This window comes from Pempheris klunzingeri, chromosome 6 (assembly GCF_042242105.1).
Source record: "Pempheris klunzingeri isolate RE-2024b chromosome 6, fPemKlu1.hap1, whole genome shotgun sequence".
In the NCBI taxonomy this organism is placed as follows: domain Eukaryota; kingdom Metazoa; phylum Chordata; class Actinopteri; order Acropomatiformes; family Pempheridae; genus Pempheris; species Pempheris klunzingeri.
In genome coordinates this window covers 1,927,783-1,950,917 of record NC_092017.1, presented here as the reverse complement: position 1 = coordinate 1,950,917, position 23,135 = coordinate 1,927,783, and the positions used below count along the sequence as shown (strand labels likewise).

The window sequence follows — 23,135 nt, the reverse complement described above, 5'->3', positions numbered from 1 at the left end:
ACACATGAGAAACCATCTGCTCAACCTCAGCCTCACAAAGACATGGGGGATGGAACCAAAATTCTTAAATTTGGACTCATCAGACCAAAGTACAGATTTCCACTGGTCTAGTGTCCATTCCTTGAATTTGCTGGTCCAAGCGATTCTCCTCTTGTTGTCGTTCTCCCTGAGTAGTGGCGTCTTCAACCATGACGGCCTGTTTGACACATTCTCCTCTGAACAGCTTTATGTTGAGGTGTGTCTGCTACCTGAACTCTGTGAAGCATTTATGTGGCTCTAATCTGAGGTGCTGTTAATCTGTGGGTCCTGAGGCTGGTAACTGATGAACTCTTGGTCTTCCTTTCCTGGGGTGGTCCTCATAAGAGCCAGTTTCATAGTAGTGAACCCTTATAGAAGCCACCCACATTGAGCTTGGGTCTGTTCCAGGTTTCTTCCTGTTAAAGGGGAGTTCTTCCTGCCACTGTTTCCTAATCTAATATCTGATGCTGCTCATGTGGGGATTCTTGAATCCTTAATTTTGAATTCCTGAATCGTTGGGTCTCTGTCTCTCTTAATTAAAAGAGTTTGGTCTAGACCTGCTCTTTATGTAAAGCATCTTGAGATAACACTGTTATGAATTGGCGCTATATAAATAAAGATTGATTGATTGATTGATTGATCATAGTGTTTGTTTTTGTTTTTTGTCCTCTGCCTCTTAATATTCATACGCTTAATCAGTCAATTAAGGGTTCATTGTGAAGTAATTACATCTTTTGTATCGCAGCTCCACGCTATTGCTGTGGTGAAGGCCGTCTGGCTTCCCCCACCGATGCTTCTGAAGGAAAATAAAGACTATACTAAAAAGGAACATATTGCCAAGGTGAGTCATTGCTTGTTGTACTACAAAAAAGTGGCACAATGTTATCATCCATCACACAGAGAGGATATATGGCTGAAAAAGCCTGTAAGTTTTTAAAAATGGTTTGATAAACAATCAGAGAATTTTTAGAAACTGTAACCACCACATAAAAAAAACAGGGAGTCGAGTTAGAGGACTGCATTTACTCATAGCACACAAACACAAAAAGATGAACTCTCTGAACACAAGTACCCAATAAAAAAACAAAATGTGGACTATCCAATTAAAAACATTTAAGGAGGCACATAAGAGCAATAGTTGTTAATTAAGAATTGAATGATTGGAATGTTTTAAACCATGTATTAGAGGGGGGGCAGTTTGAATACAGTTCTCCAGTGAGTCTTTGGGATTTTCAACGTGATACAACAACATATCCAGGCATAAAGAAACAAATATTCTCCAACCATGTTTTGTAAAACTTTTATTTCAGTTACAGTTCATTTCATTTACAGTACAATTATGTACAGTGTAGTTTACTCATGTGCATGTTTATCTTCATTCATTGTCTTGTGGAGTTTGAATCTTTTTGTGAAATCTTGGTGAAGTAAACGACTCATTGCCTTCCATCTGTGTCATCAAGGCAAAATTCTGAAGGCAGTTAGAAAAAAGGGTCAGACTCAGATAAAATGTTTTAAAATTGTCTGTTTATCAAAACTCCACACACTCATGTCCATCTACGTGTGAGTGCCAGAGGTTTTCTTTTTGAACATGTTTGAAGATTTCAACGTTTCTTCAAGAGCACAGATGTCACAGTATCGTTACACTTACTCGTCCACAAAGATGAGAACACAAACATCAGTTTCTCTGAGGTTCAGTGATGTTTGTTACTAACATTTGGACGATCAAATCTGAAATAAAAAACACCAGAGACACCGGGGGGGGGGGGCACTGGAACATTTTCAGCATCCCCAACAAAGAGGGGGCCATCTTGTCACAGACAAGCATGTATCTGCAGGGTGGAGGCCTCCAAAGAGGAACCCAACAAGCCAGACAAGTTGGAGTGGCAGTAAAATGCTTGAGGGAATGCACTGATATCTACACTGTTGCCCATAAAGTTGGAATAAAATGTTTTTTACCTCTTCTCATGAAATGATTGTGACAATGTGATTCATTCTTGATAAATAAAGTGTATATCTTCCCAACTTTATTGATCAAACTCTTCCAAACATATCACAGTGAAACTTAAACCTCAATTAACTGTGTATTCAGGCTGTAACAAAGTTGATGGTATTGAACAATTATTCCAACTTTATGGGCAGCGGTGTATATTGATTTTTGTTCAACAACAGATGATGGTGTGGAGTTTTTGCTTTTTCCCCTCTTTTCAGCTTTTGTTTTGTTTCTACTGTGAATGCTTCTGCTGTTTCCTTCTGGTGCACTAAAATTAATATGAAGCTGAGTTTTGTTGAGCTGAATCAGCTCTTGTTTCACTTTGTGTTTCAGATTCATTCCGATTTCGATAATGGCAAAGGGAATATTGACTACTCTCTAGAAGGCATTGGTGCGAGCCAGTACCCCTTCCACGTGTTTGTAGTCCACCCTAAAACTGGATTTATTCGTCTGACCAAAGTGCTTGACAGGGAGGAGATCAATGAGTACAATGTGAGTTATACATGACAGATTCTGTTCTATTGTACTTTTTGACTTTGATGTCACTTTTTACTTGATACAATTCAGTCATTTCTGCTTTTTGTATTTAATATTGAGATATTTGGTAGCTGGCTTTTTCTACACATGAACGTCACAGGCACCTAAAAGCACCTGCTAAGATGAAAAAGACGAAGTTTTCTGTTTCAGCTGTCAGGTGTTGCTAAGTACTCCAGTAATGGCAGCCGTGCTGAGGGAGACATTCCTATACGATTCAGGATAGTAGACGAGAACGACAAAGCCCCAGTGTTTGGAGTCATCAAGCCTGCGAACGTGAAAGAGCTCAGTCCAAGAGGTAGTGGTCCTGCTTTTGTTCTCACAAATGGCTGTATTGTTATGTGATGACAAAGTAATGTGTCATGGCTTCATTAATAATAAATGAAATAAGCCAAAACCCTTTGACTTTACATGTGTTATATTTGTATTCAATGTTTCTCACTAAAACACTGAATGTATCCTTCAGATCTAACAAACATGTTCTCTTTGCTGCAATTTCACTCTTAAATACCACTCAGATTAACCTAGCATAAAACATTCATGTACATTTAGTTTCTGTAATTTGCATAGCACTATGGATATATTGTATGAAAGTGTGTGCAATTTGCAGAAAATTTCTGTATATTTTGATATTGCAGTAATGTATTGTTAACACATAAGCCATCATACCAATGGTTTACAACAAACATACTATGTAAGAGGAATTCTAAGAGTCAGTACAGTTACAGCAAAGCTACTGTGAAAAGATACTTTATTGTAAAATACAACAAAATGTATTAAACAGCTCTCAAAGAAAGGAGAAACAGCAAGAATTCCTCTAAGAGAGCTAATTAGATGGCAGTGAAGTAGACTTCAGCACGCAACCAGTGTTGTAAACAGTACTTGATTAAAAATGATTCAGAAAATCTGCACACATAGTGTGTTTTGGTGAGAAACACTGGATGTAAACATAACTTTTGTTAGGGCATGTTTAAGTTTTGTAATTTTATGCTGTTTTTTATAGACACTACAGTTGTGAAAATTTCTGCAACTGATGCTGATGACCCACAGACTTTACACTCTGAGATTGCCTATACCATAATCGACCAGAATCCACCTCACGACATGTTCTACATAACCAATGATGGAACCATTTGCGTCAAAAACCCATCTCTGGACAGAGAGGTATGGACTACACCAACAGCGTTTCTTTTTAAGATGAGTGTGTTGAAAGTGATAAATACTTCATGCAATTTATGTCTTGCACTCATCACCTGATCAGTGTCGGCTAATCCAATCCAATCCAATCCAATCCAATCCTTTCAGGAAAACACCAAACAACCTCAAATAATTGCAAACATTCTCTGTGTCTGTGTTTCGATATGAATCTTTTGCTTACATGTTCACTTTAACAACATTACAGTAACATATGCATTATATATTTATCATATGTTTATAGCTTGTTATGCTACTCCGGAGTGACGAAAAATTAAACTAATGCAGCTTTAAGGCTAAAGTTGAAGTTAATTAAAGTCACGATGCTTGAAGGAACCTATAAGACCAAGTGTTTGCTTCTAATTCATACCTGCTACTCAAGGCTTCTACTGTTTTTTTTTTGCTTGTTATCAGCTTTAGCAAACAAAACTTTCCTATGAGGGTTTTGCAGAGACTTTAAAGTAAACACCACTGTTTGGTCCTTAATCCTTTGGAACAAGTGTCTCTGACAATATTGCATGAGTTCAGACAGAGCAGTTAAGTTGTGCATAGCACACACTGGACTACATACTGTAGTATTTAAAGGTCCTGTCCTTCCTGTACATGGCCTGTACATGGTCATCCTCTTGGGGATAAAGAGATGACTTTTGAGAAGATCAGACACTGACAAATTCGGTGAATCCTAGAATTTCTGGAAACTAGAGCAACCGGAGCATTTCTACTCTGTCGAAGGCACAACCATGGAGAAAACTTTATATGGTATAGCTCGTAGTTCACCTCTCAGAATTCATACCGTTTACATCAGTCCTTTCTCACAGCAATGTGTTCCCGTCTCTCTAAATAATTTATGCCATGTTTTCTAATTTCAGAGAGCAGATAAGTACATTCTGACGGTGAAAGGACAAGACTTAAATGGTCAACCGGGGGGAAACAATGGTACCGGCACTGTTACCATTAATGTTCTAGACGTGAATGACAACGTTCCCACTCTGGAAAAAGAGGAGGTAGTTTTCTTTCTCACACTCTTCTATATCAACATGTTGTTATACATAAATTGTATACTGGTGCCAGATGAAATGATTTTCATGCTCATGTCACAGATCACACATTAAAATGCTAATGAAGTGTAGAGTTAAACAAATACCGCAGAACCCTGTCATTATCATCTCATGACGTGCTTTCCTTGCAGTATGAGGGCAGCATTGAGGAGAACACACGTGGTGTAGAGGTGATGAGAATCAAAGCAGAGGACCTGGACCTGAAGGGAACAGACAACTGGGAAGCCGTGTTTGACATTGTCAAAGGCAATGAGGCAGGGTACTTCAGCATTACAACAGACCCCAAGACCAATGAGGGCATCCTGATGCTTGACAAGGTACCACTGAATGAGCAACACAGCAGTGTTTTCTGCACTTTTCATTGAGAAGAAATATATTTGTGGGTCTCCCAGTCCTTCGTGGCATAAATGCAGTAAATGCAGCTGATACACAGAAAATGAAAATAAGGAACTTGTCCATAATGAAAAAATATGAATAGACATGACTAGTAAAAATTCAATTAAAAATAATTTAGAGACAACTGGAGACCATCTTGCAATGGGATCATACCAGCATTGAAGCCAAATCAGTGTGTATGCTGCACTGGAACACATGACACAAGAGAAGAGAGTTTAGAGAAATAGGAAAACTTACAGATGTATTCAATATGCTAAAACCTCCAGAAATCATGGTCCCTAATTATGGCCATTGAAAAAGTAATTTTATGATCCCAGGGAATGAATAACACCACACACATATTACACTAATTTACGTGTCGCAGAGATTTTCTTATTTTTGAGGCAAGTGACATTTTCATTTTCATCATGACTACCTCTTACAAGGTTGAGATGCTATCACTGTGACAAAATCTGTCCACAGACAGACACACAGACTCACAAGGTGAAAACAATACCCGCTGTTGCGGCTGGTGATCAGGTTTGAATGTAAATTGATTTTAAGCTGTCTATAAAATACAGAAGGGGCTCAAATGACAAGTCACAGAGGCAGTGTTAACTCAAGGTTGAGGTGTCATTTCAGCCTCTACATTAGGTAAACATGGATTTAACAAGCCCCATCAATTTGCGATTTACTTAAGGTGAATTAATATTTGTCTAAAAGCCCAGGAGGTTCCCTAATCTTTATGCTCCTCTCCGGGCCCTGTTGGGCTAAGCAAGATAGCCCATATGGCCCATATATCTTTCTCCCTATCCGCATCCTCCAGGTCCGACTGGGGGGTCCTGAGGCATTTTTGATCCAGATTGAATATTTTATGTACATAGAATATGTGTAAAACATAAACATGTATAGACACCATACAAACAAACAACTATAACAATCTGATGATTGTTAATCTTGGAGTGCATCCAATACAATATGGCAAGGTATTCCAGATGTTGAGACCACAAAAACAAAACCCAACTTTAGACGTAACCCTTGAACAACTAAGCCAGAAGAACTAAGAATGCTGATAGGTTCATATTGAATAATGGAAGCTGGGTAATATACTCTGATAATTGGATAATTGGCTCCCTTTTCTAACCTTTCAAAGTCCACCAGCAGAACTATGCAGGCCCCTGGTTGTGTTCTCTCCATGACCCCACCCACAGACCCCAAGCATACTCCAAACTACTGCTCGGTGTCTATGCACAAACAACTGTCAAAGCCTTCCTCTAAGTAACCCTTCATGGAAACAACCCTCTTGTTCCAACACGAAGGCTGTGGGTTTGTGAGAAACCCCACAACACTAGAACCCAACCGGAATAAAAGAAGCTTCAAAAGCTGTTGTTCTATATGGGTTTTGGCTTCGCTCTTACGCTGAACCATTGCCTGGGACAAATTTTGACTGACCCTACCAGGAGCCACAGTATTTCCCTGACAAAATAGCTCCCAGGATCACGAATGAAAGCAAACCCTTCTATCACATCAAATGACAATTTGCTGAGGGAGTGCTGATGCTTTGAGGGGTGTCATTTTTTGGAGGGGGAATTAATTCATGTTTTGAGTGAAGTTTACACTTTTTGTATATAACCATTACAAAACCTACACTAACCTTTAGGTATTTTAACAATCCATGATTAACACAAACTGTTACATTAACCTCAAATCAAGTTTTTATCTCATCTACTAATCAGCATTACTTTTACTACATTACTTTTATGTAGAACAAGTTAAAATGAATGCACATCAATGGAATGCTACCTTTACATTATGGATGAACACAAAACACAGCATCTGCACTTCAGACCTCATGTTATTCCATTGAATGACCCTGTACTGACAAACGTCAGTATCTGTTATTGTTATAATAATCATCTTCATTGATTGTGTTTGTGTGAACCATTTCACAGGAAGTGAATTATGAAGATGTGAAGGACCTTAAACTAGGACTGGCTGTGAGAAACAAGGCTCCACCATTTGATGGACCCGGGGCAGATACTGGAGCAGGGGGGGAGGCAGGAGGAGCAGCAGGAGGAGCAGGAGGAGCAGGAGGAGGAGCAGGGGGAGCAGGGGGCGGGACAGGGAGTGGAGCAGGAGGGGGAACAGGGGGCGGTACAGGGGGGGGTGCAGGAGGTGGAGCAGGGGGCGGAGCAGGGGGCGGAACAGGAGGGGGGGCAGGGGGCGGAACAGGAGGTGGAGCAGGAGGGGGAGCAGGGGGCGGTACAGGAGGTGGAGCAGGGGGAGCAAGTGGTGCAAGTGCAGGCAGTGGATCAAGTGGGCCCAAAATTAAAACCTACCCAATCAAAATCAATGTGAAGAACAAGCCTGAGGGGCCAGTTTTTGACCCCAAAGTCAAAGCTATCCCCATATCAGAAGGAGGTGATTCCAGCACCATTAATGATGTTATCGCCTACTACCCTGCAATAGATGGAGACACTGGAAAACCAGCTGAGAATGTTAGGTCAGTGCATACACAAACATATACACATTAAAACCTCTGCACTTCTACAATTAATGATAGTAACTGACACAGCTTATCTCTGATGTAGGTATGCCAAGGTCTCAGACCCTGACAACTGGCTAACCATCGACCCAAACACAGCTGGGATCAAACTGAACAAGAAGCCTGACAGAGAATCTCCCTACCTTGTCAATGGGACATATGTTGCTAAAGTGCTGTGCATTACAAATGGTATGCTCTTCCACTTTGTGTCTGCTCCAGCAGCAGATCTTTTACATGTCAGACTAGAGCAATTAGTGAAAAGTAGCTGGAAATAATATCCTACAGTTTTCTGATCAGTTGTGAGCTGTGACATAAACACATATCCAGTAAGCCACTAGCTACCTACCACAAATATCTATCACCATTACACTGGCTGTTTGTGGCAAAAAAACACAGTTCAGCAAAATAAATTTTCATAAATGAAGTAGAAAAAGTTGTGTATATCTGTTGTCTACAAGGAGGGGAAGTGAAGTCCTTTTCTCTGAAGAATGGGAAATGAAGGAAACCCTGAATGATCTGTTCTTATTTATGTTTTTCCAACACAGACATGCCCGCTGAAACCGCCACTGGAACCATAGCCATCCAAGTGGAAGATATAAATGACAACTGTCCCACCCTGACCAGTAGCATTAAGACGATGTGTACCACAGCTGATTCTGTTATTGTGAACGCTAAAGATGAGGATGAATTCCCTAATGGACCTCCTTTTGACTTTACCATCATCCCAGAGGGCACTGAGGGCAAATGGCAGGTGGAGCATCTTAATGGTGAGGAGAATACTGTCGATTATTTACAAGTTATACATTGCTCTGTGTCAACATGAACTAGTGTGTGCCACAGATTTGTTTCCTTAAGCTTAAAATGCAGACAGATGCACAGGCAGCCCAGGGTGGTTTACTGCTGATCATGTGTGGGTGGCTTAAAACATATTGATTTTCTAGACTTGCTGTATGTTTGTCTTGTTGCCGGCAGACACTGCAGCTATCTTAAGGGCCCAGGAGCCCGTTTGGCCTGGTTTCTATAAGGTGGAATTTATGGTGAAGGACGAGCAGGGACAGGCCTGTTCACAACCACAGAAAGTGCAGGTCCACGTTTGTACATGTGAGGATGGAGTGGTGTGTGGACAGCGAAGGCCCAATGGTCAGCCCAAGAAACGAGCAGAGTTTGGACCTTTAGGCATCGGACTGCTATTCCTGGGACTGTTGCTCTTACTATGTAAGTATGACTTGATGCTCATTCTGATGAGTTCTTTCTTCTTCTTCTTCTTTGCTGAGTTTGCATGTTGTCCAAAGACATGCAGATTAACTTAAGTGGTGACTCTAAATTGTCTGTAGGTGTGAGTGTGAGTGGTTGTCTGTCTCTATGTGTCAGCCCTGTGATTGACTGGCGACCAGTCCAAGGTGTACCCCACCACTTGGCTAATGTCAGTTGGGACTGGCTCCAGCCCCCGTGTGACCCTTAAGGATAAGCGGTATGGATGGATGGATAGATTCTGCAGCATGACCACTGCTTCAAGCGGCTTGATCTTTGCTGAGGTGCTGCAAGCATCAAAAAGTTCAGGGTGATAAACGCACATTTAGAAAGAAAGCTAACTAATAAAATGGTACAGTGCATAGATCTATCAGACCTTCATTACAGCATACATGAAACAACAATGTACAGGCAGTAAGAAATAACCTATCCCATTCCAGTCATTAGCAGCATGCAACACACCTGAGCACACTCTAGTGGTCGAGGCTCCACTTCTGGGAAGTGTAGTTTTAAAGTAATGAATGATAACAGCTTGCATTCTTGCTGGCATTGTTTTTACATACTTTTCGACTGTCTCTGTTGTTATTGAGTTCCAAATAGTTCCTAGCTGTTCCCAGTGACTTGCTTTGGATGAAACTTTTGTACAATCTATTTTTGAATTCAATAAATCCCAGATCTGTTCAATAGGATTCAAGTCTGGATTTTGAGTTGGCCAGCCCATCAGTTCCAGCACTCCAGATTCCTTTTTCTTGGCCAAGTAGTCTCTGCACAGCTTTGAAGTATGTTGGGGTTGTCCTCTTGGTATATGAACCCACGACCAATTAGGTTCATTCCAGAAGGGATTCCATGATGCACCAAGATGTTGTGGTAGACCTTCTTGTTCATGAAACCGTCGATTATCAAAGATAATTATTAATTATTAAAATGACTTTGAATAAAGTCCACCTCGATTGGGGCACCACCTCGAAAAACGAGGAAAAGATAGCCGTTCTAATTGATTTAGTCTCATAAAAATACTTAACTATCAATTTGGAATTATGTTTTATAATTAATTTAATAATTACTACCACATTGATAGCTAGCTGAAGGATTTTGGAGTTCTTGACAGTGTAGAGGTTGGCAGTGTTCACCCTTGTACAACATTAAAGGAGGCAGCAGGTATTAAAACATTTATTAAAACAGAGCAAAATTCAGGGACATCATTTGTTATTCATTAAGGTGAAGGACTTGTACTTTGGTTGTAAGTACAGCTGAAGCAGAGTAGGTATTAAAGACATCTGCTGTTACAGAAACAAAATCAATCAAACAATCTAACTAAGTCTCTATGACTAAACTAACACATGATAAGAGTGTGTGTGTGTGTGTGTGTGTGTGTGTGTGTGTGATAAGGCTGAGGAATGTGAGATGGTTCCCACAAAGGTGGGGGAGAGAGACCAAATGGTGAAGGCCAGACCCCCTGGGGTGTGGGGCAAAGGAGACAAAGGAAGCTAAGTGCTGTTAGCTTAGTTTTGTCCCTCAGTGGCCTGTTGCAGACTGTGTGTGTGTGACAGATAAAGGTGCCAGGTTAAGAAAAGATGGTTAGTTGCATGTAGACCCTGTGTCTGTGTGAACAAACTAACATCAACTAAACTTAATGGCTGCACAGTAACTACAACGCATCACAATAATCAAACTCAATGAACATTAAAGCAAGTCAATACATTAACAGGGGTAAACCATGTATGCAGTAATGCTATGCTAATTATGCCCAGTTAGAGTTTGTTACCAGTCCTTAAAGGGGTAGAAGAAGTGTCCTTGAGGGTGCTGCTTTCTCAGCCTGTTGCTGGAGGAAAGGTGTGGTTCTTGTCCGTTGCTGTGTGGTTGCAGGCTGGAGGAATGCGGTCCCTCCTTTGTTCCTGTTAGTTAGCAGCTCTGTGCTAACTTGCTGGTGTGTTCCTGTTGTTGGTTCTGGTTATCAGCTGGCAGACTCTGGGTCGTGCCTGCTGGCGCTGATCTGCTTACTTCAGGCAGGACCTTGTGTCGCTACCATGAAGGAGGTGGCTGCTCTGGACAGACCACACTGAGGCAGAGCTTAGCTGAGTTGAGCTTCTCTCCTCTTCAGGAGAGATCAGGAGAGCCAGTCTCTCCTCTGCAGGAGAGACGTCAGGAAAAGAGAGGGGAGATGTCTCTCCTCCAGGAGAGGCATCAGAAAGAGAGAGTTGGTGGTCTCTCCTCTTCAGGAGAGACGTCCGGAAAAGAGAGAGTTCAGTGGGGTTGAACTGGTTTTGTTGGCCTGAGGTCGTAAAATCATGTGTCCCCTCCGGCCAATGGTGACTATGGAGCTGGGTGCGGGGGTGATTTCACACCTATCTGTGTAACTGGGGGACATTGGGGAAAGGAGTCCAATAGTTTTACAGACAAAGAAACATGCGGTTTCACTATGTGCTATTCACTGTATAGTGAAGCACAACAACAGGAACCTGAGGGATGAGAAAAGTACAGAAAGGCTCCGGGGAAGATGTCAAGGTATCTGATGATCTGGCCAGCAGGGGCCAGTACACCACACTAAAGAGGCCAGACTGTCAAACAAGTCAAAATATATCAGACATATTATAACATGCAATTTACACCAGAGTGGTTATAGAAACATCTAGTGTTGCTAATAAAGAACAAAATGGCTTCCTATTACAAGAGAGTACACAACCACTTTGTATGGAACCAGGTACATTGAAGCTGCACCTCCTCTTTTGGAGGACCCTGTAAAATCACTGCAGACCCCAAATCTAACTTTGAGAACCACTGTGTTGTACTAATACTGTGTTGTTGCTTTTACAGTCATTCCTCTGTTGTTGCTCTTCTGCCAATGTGCGGGTCTTCCTGGGGGCTTTACTGAGATGCCTTTCGACACCAAATCACACCTCATTAACTACCGCACTGAGGGTCAGGGTGAAAATACGGTAAGACCTTCTTTACCCTTTAAACACAGCCCCACTCCACTGTTGAAGGTTGTCATATACTGATCACTATTGCCATTGAGATGATATCTTTGAAAGAAGAGACATTTAACCACTAGGCAGCAGGATAACTCTGTTCTAACATTTGGATCATTGGTCTACAATAGGAGGTGAACATGCCAACACAACTGGATGGAGATATGTTCAAAGTGAGCATGGGCATGGCTAACAACACCTCAGATATGGCGCCCATGGCATATATGGATTTCCAGAAATCTGTTACTTCCATGAATGGGGCCGGGTATCAAGGTTTTTCAAACTGCCACAAGGGAATGATGAACCAGCCGAGTGGCAGTGGCTTCTTCTCTGAGTTTGAGAGCAGAGAATCAGGAATAGAGGGAGGACTTTATGACAGCATGGCTCTGCCAGACCACTTCCTGGGACAGTATTACAGTCAGGTGAAGAATCATTTAAATATTTCTACTTGCTCCTTACTTTCTGTAATCCATATATCCACATTGTGATGTCCTGGACAGATATATTTTGATAGTTTTCAAATGCTGGCTCAACAAATTAAAACTGGTTGAAGAGGGTTATTTTGTTATGTGAACATGCACGTCTCTAGCATTTCTAGTCATTATTATTAGGATTCTTTTTTTAATTAAAAATTACATTTGAAATCTATCACGAAATCCAAACAAATGACTGTACTGTGTACTGTTTCTGTTTGAACAGAAGGTGGACAGTGGAAACGAGAATCTTGAAGGGAAGGACAGTCTTTTGGTTTATGACTACGAGGGCCAGAGCTCCTCTGCCGGCTCAGTGGGCTGCTGCAGCCTCTTGGACTCCGACAACGATCTGCAGTTCCTCAGTGACCTCGGGCCAAAGTTTAAGACCCTGGCTGAGGTGTGTGGAGGCAAGAAGATCCCAGCTGAAGTCAAACAAGTGCTTACTCCTCAGCCCAGTGCCTCCATCAGCACTCAGAGCTCACATTTGATGACGGCGCAACAGCTGCCCCCTCCACCCAAACTGGAGCCGACCGTCTCAAAAACAGAGCAGACTGTGGTCAATGAGACATCTAAGCATTCTCAGGTGGTGAAGGAAAGCATGGCCAATGTGAAAGAAAGGATGACCACAGTGAATGAAGGGATGGAAAATCAAGGCCAGATGCTCCTGCTACAGCAGCAGCAGCCTGTCTACTACACCACCAGCCCTGTGTTGCAGCCGATGCACTACGTAGTCCAGCCACAGATTCAGAACACCATGCTGCTGACTGAGACTCCATCCGCTAACCTGCATGGCATGGTACTGGTTAACGGCACTCAGATGGGACCTGCCCAAGGCGTGGTCGTTCAGGGGCAGACAGTGATGTCCAGTGGACAAGCACAGGGCCCTGGCATGCTGCTGGTGGAGAAGACTGGGGTCCAGGAGGGTGGTACCAACCTGATCCACACTGGCAACCTCGCAGGCTCCCAAACCATGCTGGTTGTTGAGGGAAAGGTCCCTGCAGGGTCACTGAAAGTGCTGAAGGGTAGCCAGACCTGCCTTGTGCAGGGGGGCACTCTATCCGCAGGAGGGCTTTCAGGATCTCAGGGAGTCCTGATGGTCGGAGGGTCAACAAGCACTGGAGGGCAGCTGGTCCAGGAGTCAGGAGGTCTGTCCCACAAGAGTGACATGTCTGGCTCTCAGAGAGTCCTCTACAGCACATCTACTGGCCCTCAGAACAGCATGGTGAGTTCATCTACTACCACAGCGAGCACAACCCCTACCTACCACAAGGTGGTGGTGCAGGCTGGACAAGCAAAGGGCCCCGGCATGCTGCTGGTGGAGAGGACTGAGGTCCAGGAGGGTGGTACCAACCTGATCCACACTGGCAACCTCGCAGGCTCCCAAACCATGCTGGTTGTTGAGGGAAAGGTCCCTGCAGGGTCACTGAAAGTGCTGAAGGGTAGCCAGACCTGCCTTGTGCAGGGGGGCACTCTATCCGCAGGAGGGCTTTCAGGATCTCAGGGAGTCCTGATGGTCGGAGGGTTAACAAGCACTGGAGGGCAGCTGGTCCAGGAGTCAGGAGGTCTGTCCCACAAGAGTGACACCTACCGTAAGGTGGTGGTGCAGGAAAGAAAAATTGAACAAGACACTGAATGAGAGATTGTCAGTACACCAGAGGACTACCATGTGGTGATGGGATGCTTGTGGAATTCAACTTATGTAAGACAACTAATGGAGAGCAGGCAGCTTCAATAAGCACATCTTCATGTTCTGTTTTATGTTTGTGTGGAATGTGTAAAAAGAGATTGATGATAGATGATATCGTTGGGTCTCTCTCTCTCCTTTGGTTTAGACCTGCTCTTTATGGAAGATAACACTGTTGTGAATTGGCACTATATAAATAAAGATTGATTGATTGTGAATTGATTTTTTTAAAACATTTTTTCTAGGAGTTGTGCTTTACCATGAGGGGAACAAATATAAAACTTTATGAATGAGTGAAGGCATGTTGTCTGTAATTCTGTTGGCTTGTATGATATGTTGTGTAGTTATTTGCTGTCTGTTTTGTAACAATAAAAACAAAATATCAAAACCAAACGACTCATTTTAGCTGAAGCTATCCGATGGAATGTACATCTTCTTGGAGTTCATATTAGCTATCCACAATAACAATAAAAATATGTGGGTATCACTGTCCTTTCTGCGTTGTCTTGGTTTATCTCTAAAGTGAATACAGAGCAGAGTGTATAAAAGTTCAGTTTGGATATTGATAAGCAGTCTTTCTTACATTTGACAATGTAGGGTAAAGTTAGTGTTACTAAGATGAGTGTTCTGTCTTCACTTTATTGTATCTTACCGTCTAAGATATAATAATTATATCTTATCTGGAATGGGGAGTGATTGAGCCTCTGAGCTTGTGCTGAACTCCTACCAGGAGTGTCAAAGTGCTGAGTGAATGTAGTGCTTGGGCAAAGCATCTGTGCTCAGAAATATACACTGCTTAAATAAGTGAAGCTAAGATTAAAAAAAGCAACCCTACAAACTACAATACTACAATGAGACAAAGGTGGGTAACCTGACAGGTGGGTTTTGTGTGTCCCATCAAAATAAAATTATAGTATTTTGGTGAGACGTGATGACGTTTGTATGATCTTGTGTGAAAATAAATACATCCGTTAGAATGCACATGACCCCATAACACGATTAACACGATATTCAGGGTGTGTTTCGGCTCTGATTGTCCCTCCGGGGAGATGATCTCCTCAGTAAACATGACTGGACATGTTTAAACTGTTTTATTTTTCTGTTTTTGTGTCTTGTGTGTGTGTTTGAGGGTGTGTTCTACAGTTCCTGTAGAGCTGGTTTCTTCCTGAGCACAATGAGTAGAATCACTCCCTTGCAATTATCAGCAGCCAGGAAACAAACAAGTTGGAAGAAGACTGGCATTAAAGGAACTATTCATGTAGATCTCTACATTATATTTGCATTTCTGTATTTGGAGTTTTTGATAAGAGCTTTAACCGAGAGTTAAACATAGATAACATCAATTTATAATAATATCAATTTGTTCATTTATTTGTGAATGATGTTTTGGCAAATAAAACGAATAAAGAAACAATGTTTCTTTATTCGTTTGAAAAGCAATGCATATTTTTTCTTTCCATTATGTGCTCCATTCAAGTCAGGTTAAGTCAGATTTTATTTATACAGCCCAAACTCTCATATCATTTAGCTCAGGCTTTATAATCATTAGAGCACCATTTGTTTTTAGTTCCTCATGTCTACATAAATAAGGGAAGGCTCCCCCAAAAGCCCTTCCAGCAGTGAAAAAACAGAAGAAACCCCATCAGAGGTGGAATCCTTCTCCCAGGATGGACAGACAGGAAATAGTTTACGTGTGCACAGAAAAGACCAACAATATCGCAGTATCTACACATTACAATGACAACATTTCTGATTAATGTCAATTATAGAGGTAACCCCGGAGGACAATGAGCAAAACCAAAGCTGATGGTTAGAGAAATGTAGCGCTTGGAAGTTCACAGTTTTGATTTGATTTCTCTTTACTATCAGAATATTCTTCTGAAATTTGTCCTTATCAGACATCGTGAAAAAGTAGCTGTAGGGTATTCAATTTAATCACTCCTTTTTACATTCAGTGTTCAGTCTGCACAGGAAATTTGAGGCCCACTTAGAGTCCAAACTCTTACTGAAGTAGGGAACAAAAGAGTTCCACAGCCTGTTCAGTCGAGCTTGTGGGACTCTTAATCCATTATCCATTATCCATCCATTATCTTCCGCTCTTCTGAGGTTGGGTGGCAGTGGCAACAGGTTAAGCAGGGCACTCTAGATGCCCTTCTCCCAAGCAATGCTTTCCAGCTCCCCCTGGGGGATCCCGAGGCGTTCCCTGGCCAGCCGTGAGATGTAATCCCTCCAGCGGGTTCTGGGTCTTCCCCAGGGTCTCCTCCCGGAGTGACATGCCCGGAAAACCGCCCAAGAGGCATCCTAACCAGATGCCCGAAACACCTCAACTGGCTCCTTTCGATGTGAAGGAGCAGCGGATTTACTCCAAGCCCCTCCCGGATGTCCGAGCTCCTCACTCTATCTCGAAGGCTGAGCCCAGACACCCTAAGGAGGAAACTCATTTTCACTTATATCAGTGATCTCGTTCTTTCGGACATGACCCAGAGCTCATGACCATAGATGAGGGTTGGAACCATGGCCTCAGACTTAGAGGTGCTGACCCTCATCCCGACCGCTTGACACGCAGCTGCAAACCGCCCCAGCGCCTGCTGAAGGTCACGGTCTGAGGAAGCCCTCCTCCAACTTTCTGGAGAAGTGCTAATTTTCTGGTGTGCTCCTGTTGCTCTGGTGATTAGCTGGCAGACTTTTGGGTCATACCTGCTGGTGCTAATCTGCTTGGTTCAGGCAGGACTTCGTGTTGCTGCCATGAAGAAGGTGGTCTGCTCTAGTACAGGCCACACTGAGGCAGAGAGGTCAGAAAGAGCACTGAGCTTAGCCCAGTTCCAGTGCTGGAAAGAGAGGATCTCTCCTCTTCAGGAGAGAGGTCCAAGAAAGAGAGCACCTCTCCTCTTCAGGAGATAGGTGGGAAAGAGCTGGTCTCTCCTCTTTAGGAGAGAGGACAGAAAAGAGTACTGAGCTTCGCTCAGTTGACCCTCTGGGGTCCTGGGCTAGAAAGAGAGGATCTCTCCTCTTCAGGAGGAAATTGGAAAGAGAAAGTTCAGTGGGGGTAATTTGGTTTTGTGATGATTATGTGTCCCACTCAGTCCCAAGACACAGCTACAGTATTTGTTTGATGTTGTTCAAACTTTTCAGAATCAGATGGAGGATAGCATCACACCTGTTTATCATCTTGTGTGTTACTGCAGCAAACAACACAGGTAACACACACACTAATTGAAACATCAAGGGAACCTATGCTCCGCCCATGTCCTGAAGCTCATATAGTTTATTAATCGATATCTATAAGTCAAACAGGAGAGGAGTTCTGCATAAAAATCTGAACAAAGTTAATACCACCATTGGCAATGTCAAACAGGACAGGAGAGTTAAATGTGGACTTTTAAACATCAGATCTCTGACATCCAAAGCTGTGTTAGTAAATGATCTGATATCAGACGATCATATTGATTTATTCTGCCTGATTGAAACCTGGCGGCACCATGAAGAATATGTTAGCCTTTATGAAGCCCCCAGTCATATTAATACTCATATTCCTCCAGACTCTGGACGAGGTGGTGGAGTTGCAGCCATCCTTAACTGTAGTTTAATAGTCCAACCTAGACCCAAACTTAACTACAATTCATTTGAAAGCCTTGTTCTTAGTTTTTCACACCCAACCTGGAAAACACTAAAACCAGTCGTAGTTGTTACAGTGTAAATGGTCTGTATGTGTATAGCACCTTTCTAGTTATTTCAACTACTCACAAGCGCTTTACATGACATCCTCATTCACCCATTCACACAGGAGGGATCTAACTTGGAGGAGACTGTTCTTTCACACTCATTCACACACTGAAGCTGCTTCAGGAGCAAGTTGGGGTTCAGTGTCTTGCCCAAGGACACTTCGACATGTATACCCACAGGATCGAACCCCCGACCTTCTGATTGAGGGGCGACCGACTCTACCACTCAGCCACAGCCGCCCACCCTTCTTGTCCGTACTCTGAATTCTTAACTGAGTTTTCAGAGTTTCTATCAGATTTAGTCATTAGTGCAAATAAAGTAATTATAGTAGGTGACTTTAATATTCATGTGGACAATGATAATGATAGTCTCAGCACTGATTTCATATCACTATTGGACTCAATTGGCTCCTGTAAATGAACCCACTCACTGTTTTAACCACACTCTTGACCTTGTCTTGGCTTATGGTGTTGAAACTGAACAGTTAACAGTCTTTCCACATAACTCTATTCTATCAGACCATTACCTGATAAAGTTTGATTTCTGTTTACTAGACTATGCATGATATGACAGAGAGGTCCTCACGAGATGCTTATCTGATAGTGCTGTTGCCAAATTTAAGGAGGTGATTCCTTCAGTATTTCAGTCAGTGTGTCCCTGTGCTATGGATGACTGCTATGCTAATCTTAGCCCCTCCCAAATTGATTTTCTGGTCAATAGTGCTGCAGGATCACCGCAAATGACACTAGACTCTATTGCCCCTTTACAAAAGATGATTAAAGAAAAGACAAGCCCCCTGGTATAACAACCAATACTCGCAAAATCTTGAACTCCTCAGTCCAGTGCCTCCATCAGCACTCAGAGCTCAGTATCACATTTGATGACGGCGCAACAGCTGCCCCCTCCACCCAAACTGGAGCCGACCGTCTCAAAAACAGAGCAGACTGTGATTAATGAGACATCTAAGCATTCTCAGGTGGTGAAGGAAAGTATGGCCAATGTGAAAGAAAGGATGACCACAGTGAATGAAGGGATGGCAAATCAAGGCCAGATGCTCCTGCTACAGCAGCAGCAGCCTGTCTACTACACCACCAGCCCTGTGTTGCAGCCGATGCACTACGTAGTCCAGCCACAGATTCAGAACACCATGCTGCTGACTGAGACTCCATCCGCTAACCTGCATGGCATGGTACTGGTTAACGGCACTCAGATGGGACCTGCCCAAGGCGTGGTCGTTCAGGGGCAGACAGTGATGTCCAGTGGACAAGCACAGGGCCCTGGCATGCTGCTGGTGGAGAAGACTGAGGTCCAGGAGGGTGGTACCAGCCTGATCCACACTGGCAACCTCGCAGGCTCCCAAACCATGCTGGTTGTTGAGGGAAAGGTCCTTGCAGGGTCACTGAAAGTGCTGAAGGGTAGCCAGGGGGGCACTCTATCCGCAGGAGGGCTTTCAGGATCTCAGGGAGTCCTGATGGTCGGAGGGTCAACAAGCACTGGAGGGCAGCTGGTCCAGGAGTCAGGAGGTCTGTCCCACAAGACATGTCTGTGTGACATGTCTGGCTCTCAGAGAGTCCTCTACAGCACATCTACTGGCCCACTTAATCTGGCAAGACAGTCTTAATACCTATAGAAAGGTGCTCTGTAATGCCAGAGCTGCCTATTATTCCTCATTGATAGAAGAAAATAAAAAAAACCCCTAGATTTCTGTTCAGCATGTTAGCCAAGCTGACGAAGAGCCAGAACTCTATTGATCCTTGTGTTCCCTTAGAGCTCAGTAGCAACGACTTCATGAGCTTCTTTAATGATAAAATTCTAACTATTAGAGACAAAATGCATCACCTCCTGCCCTCAACAGGCTCAGACTCAACCTCAAACTTAGGAATCATAGAAACAGCTGTCGGGCTTAATGTTCATTTGGACTGTTTTTCTCCAATTGATCTTCAATAATCTCCTCATCCAAACAGTCAACATGTCTCCTAGACCCCATTCCTACTGGGCTACTTAAGGAAGTCCTGCCCTTGATTAACACGTCCTTATTGGATATGATCAATCAGTCTTTACTAACAGGCTGCGTACCACAGTCCTTTAAAGTAGCAGTAATTAAACCTCTCCTGAAAAAGCCTACTCTAGATTCAGGTGTATTAGCCAACTATAGACCTTTATCCAACCTTCCCTTTCTCTCAAATATCCCCGAAAGTAGTAGCCAATCATCTGTGTAATTTTCGAAATTCTAATAGTCTATTTGGGGATTTTCAGTCAGGTTTTAGCGCGAACCATAGCACAGAGACAGCACTGGTGAAGGTTACAAACAACCTCCTTCTGGCATCAGACAGAGGACTTCTCTCTGTACTGGTCTTGTTAGACCTGAGTGCTGCTTTTGATACCATTGACCATCACATCCTGTTACAGAGACTAGAACACTTAACTGGCATAAAAGGAACTGCATTAAACTGGTTTAAGTCCTATTTCTCAGATCGATTTCAGTTTGTACATGTTAACAGTGAGTCCTCTGTCCACATGGAGTTCCACAAGGTTCGGTGCTTGGACAGATACTATTTACCTTATATATGCTTCCTCTGGGTAATATTACCAGGGAGCACTCCATTAATTTCCACTGTTATGCAGATGATACCCAATTATACTTATCAATGAACTCAGTCAGTTGGCTAAACTCCAAATTTTCTGTTGCTAAACTCAGACAAAACTGAAGTTATTCTGCTTGGCCCCAGACACCTTAGACACCTTTTCTAACAATATAACTGCTCTGGATGGCATTACTCTGGCCTCCAGCTCCACTATGAGGAATCTGGGAGTTATCTTTGATCAAGATTTGTCCTTTAACTCCCACATGAAACAGATTTCCAGGACTGCCTTTTTCCATCTATGCAATATTGCTAAAATCAGGCCCATCCTGTCTATAGATGATGCAGAAAAATTAGTCCACTTATTTGTCACTTCTAGGTTGGACTATTTGTGGCCGGGTGTTGTTCCCCCTTTTTGCCACTGCTGGGCACTGTGACGGCTGGGCACTGCGCCAGCGGCGCAGGTACTGATGGCGGGGCGGTGCCAGGTGCGGCGCAGGTATTGATTGCGGGGCGGTGCCAGGGGAACTTTTAAGTTCAGGGCTGTGGCGGCAGTACAGGTCTCTTCCGCTCTTTGCTGACTCCTGTGGTGACTGGTGCGGCGTGGCAGCCCCTTTGTTTGGTGCGTGCACCGTGTGTTGGTGTTTTCCATTCGGGCACCCTGAGTTTCCTCCCAGGTGAGTACCCTGCCGTCTTTCTTCCTTTCGGTTGCACGTTAGCGTGTGTGGGAATCACAAGATCTCCGCTCCTTTCAGCGCGGCTGACGGCCGGGGCAGGAGAGAGAGAGAGCGAGAGATTCACTGGCGCACCACTGTGTACGGTCACTTGCTCGCTCCGGTACGTAAATTCCACGTTGTCTGCCTGCCCTTTTGTCTGACGCTTACCTTGCTAACACAGAGCGTAACTTTTAGGCTGTGCGGTTGAGCCAACCATCGAGGCCTATATCTTCCGGGGGCTTGGGGATTTGCTGCGCTGCTTGGAGCAACTGCCTGCCCGCTGCTATCATCACTCCCTGGACTACACTGCTGTTTTGGTTCTGGTTATTTTTGTATTCTTCTGGTTTCTCCTTGTTTCGTTTTTGGTTCCGTTGCGGCGTGGGGTCAGTGCAGAGAGGACTCTGCTTTGGTTCAGCGGCTGACCGTAGCCTGGACCCGTTTTGTAAGATAAGGCTAATGGTGTTATGCACCGTCTGGAAATGCGTGGCTGTCCACGCCTCGTGACACGGGCCTTATGAAGAAGACCTTCACAAATTAAGTTCTTTTTTTGTTTGATTGTCTAATGATAGATTTAGTAATTTGTTTGGTATTTTGGTTTCACTTGTATTGTGTTAATCTGATTTGTTTGTATATTTATATAAATTTATTTTGCTTCATTTATTGTTTTTTTTTTAGTTATTAAATCATTGTTTCTTTGGGATTTCTTTGTTTAGTCCACACCAGTTTTTGTTATGTTTATGGGCACGTCGTATTAATCTGTGTTTTTCTGCTGCTTTCAGGTGCTGTGGGCTGATTGCAGCAGTTACTCCCTGGTGGTGGTGCGTTCTTCACGGTCCCCTCCCTCCTTTTTTTGATTTTGTGTGCGTGTGCATTTGCAGTGTCACGGGTGATTCATTTGAGGGACTCCTTCTTGGTTATCCTGCCGCATGGTAAGCCCCCAGCCCTGTGGTTTTATATTTTTCTGCCCATTTTATCGAGTGTTTGATCTGGTGTGTGATTTTGTTTATTTTCTTATGATCAAGTTTATTAATAAAATTGATTTTTGAAAACACGTCCTGCCCAGTGGTATCTGACCTGCGTGGCTAAGTTCATGGTGACTTTAGATTAAGGTTGCCTGAGCTCCTCATGCCACATTCTGGCGTTGTCGGCAGGATATCACATTTAAAGGGGCAGAGACGTGTTTTCTTTTCTTTCTTTCCCCTTATTGCCTTATTGTTAGTTGGTGTTTTTGATTTTGTTATTTGATTTGCTTTAGTGGTGAGAACCAAGACAGCAGTGTTCTCTCTAGGGGTCCAATTTGTCTTTTTTTGGTTGGTGCAGCACTCTCCTGGCCAGCATGGAGGAGGAAGTGCAGCAGCTTGAGGAGCTCGTGTTGCAGCTTAGGGCAGATAACGAGCGGCTTCGTCAGGAGCGAGCCGCCTCCTCTTCCTCTGCCCCGGCTGGTCATGTCCTATCTGCAGGTGTTGCCACTGCTGTCGCATAGCGTTTGGTTGTCATACCAAGGGATCATAAGTGCCCCATGTTCAATGGAAAGACTGGCATTGGGATAGCCGAGTGGGGGGAGGAAATTCAGGCGTGTGTGCGTGCCCGCCATCTTTCTGCTACTGACCAAGCCCTTTTCCTTTTTGACCATTTGGAGGGAGAGGCGAAGGAGGAGATCAAGTTTCGCTCTAGTGTAGAGCGAGGAGACCCAGCCCAGGTTCTCGCCATCTTGAAGGAGCTGTATGGTTGTGCTCAATCCTATGTCACTTTACAACAGGCTTTCTTTTCTAGGCACCAACTTGAAGGTGAGACACTGCAGGAGTTTTCTTTAGTCCTTATGGCTTTAATGGCACAAGTGAGGCAGTGTGCACCTGATGGGATGCCAAATGCTGATGTTCTCCTCCGAGACCAATTTGTTGAGCATGTCCTTGATAGTTCCCTCCGGAGAGAACTTAAGCAGTTTGTTCGCCGTCAGCCAGCTGCCACTCTGTTGGAGTTACGGAGTGAAGCTATTAGGTGGGAGAGAGAGGGCCTTCCAGGG

At 43.5% G+C, this 23,135-nt stretch overlaps 3 protein-coding genes across 3 annotated transcripts in view; all 3 read left to right on the top strand.

Moving 5' to 3' along the window:
• LOC139203264 (desmoglein-2.1-like) overlaps positions 1 to 14,545 on the top strand; it is a 35,494-nt gene extending 20,949 nt beyond the window's left edge. The window contains exon 15 of the mRNA XM_070832956.1: positions 14,002 to 14,545. Coding sequence (XP_070689057.1) covers positions 14,002 to 14,043 — 42 coding nt within the window. The 3' untranslated portion in view covers positions 14,044 to 14,545. The remainder of the gene's footprint in view (positions 1 to 14,001) is intronic.
• Positions 1 to 23,135, top strand: part of LOC139203266 (desmoglein-2.1-like) — a 52,756-nt gene that overhangs the window by 915 nt on the left and 28,706 nt on the right. Inside the window, exons 2-3 of the mRNA XM_070832958.1 lie at positions 764 to 859; positions 2,342 to 2,500. Coding sequence (XP_070689059.1) covers positions 809 to 859; positions 2,342 to 2,500 — 210 coding nt within the window. The 5' untranslated portion in view covers positions 764 to 808. The remainder of the gene's footprint in view (positions 1 to 763; positions 860 to 2,341; positions 2,501 to 23,135) is intronic.
• Positions 3,647 to 13,918, top strand: LOC139202237 (desmoglein-2.1-like). The gene is made up of 12 exons (XM_070831618.1): positions 3,647 to 3,706; positions 4,606 to 4,740; positions 4,926 to 5,111; positions 7,122 to 7,344; positions 7,402 to 7,672; positions 7,761 to 7,903; positions 8,260 to 8,481; positions 8,687 to 8,929; positions 11,780 to 11,901; positions 12,066 to 12,356; positions 12,634 to 13,800; positions 13,889 to 13,918. Exons 1-12 carry the CDS (start codon positions 3,647 to 3,649, stop codon positions 13,916 to 13,918), a joined length of 3,093 nt encoding a protein of 1,030 aa, XP_070687719.1.

Excerpts from the sequence above, each read along its gene's own strand:
- LOC139202237 (XM_070831618.1), top strand. The coding sequence starts at position 3,647 with ATGTTCTACATAACCAATGATGGAACCATTTGCGTCAAAAACCCATCT. Across the intron at positions 3,707-4,605 it reads ACCCATCTCTGGACAGAGAG|AGAGCAGATAAGTACATTCT; the intron begins GTATGGACTACA and ends TTCTAATTTCAG. Across the intron at positions 5,112-7,121 it reads GCATCCTGATGCTTGACAAG|GAAGTGAATTATGAAGATGT; the intron begins GTACCACTGAAT and ends ACCATTTCACAG.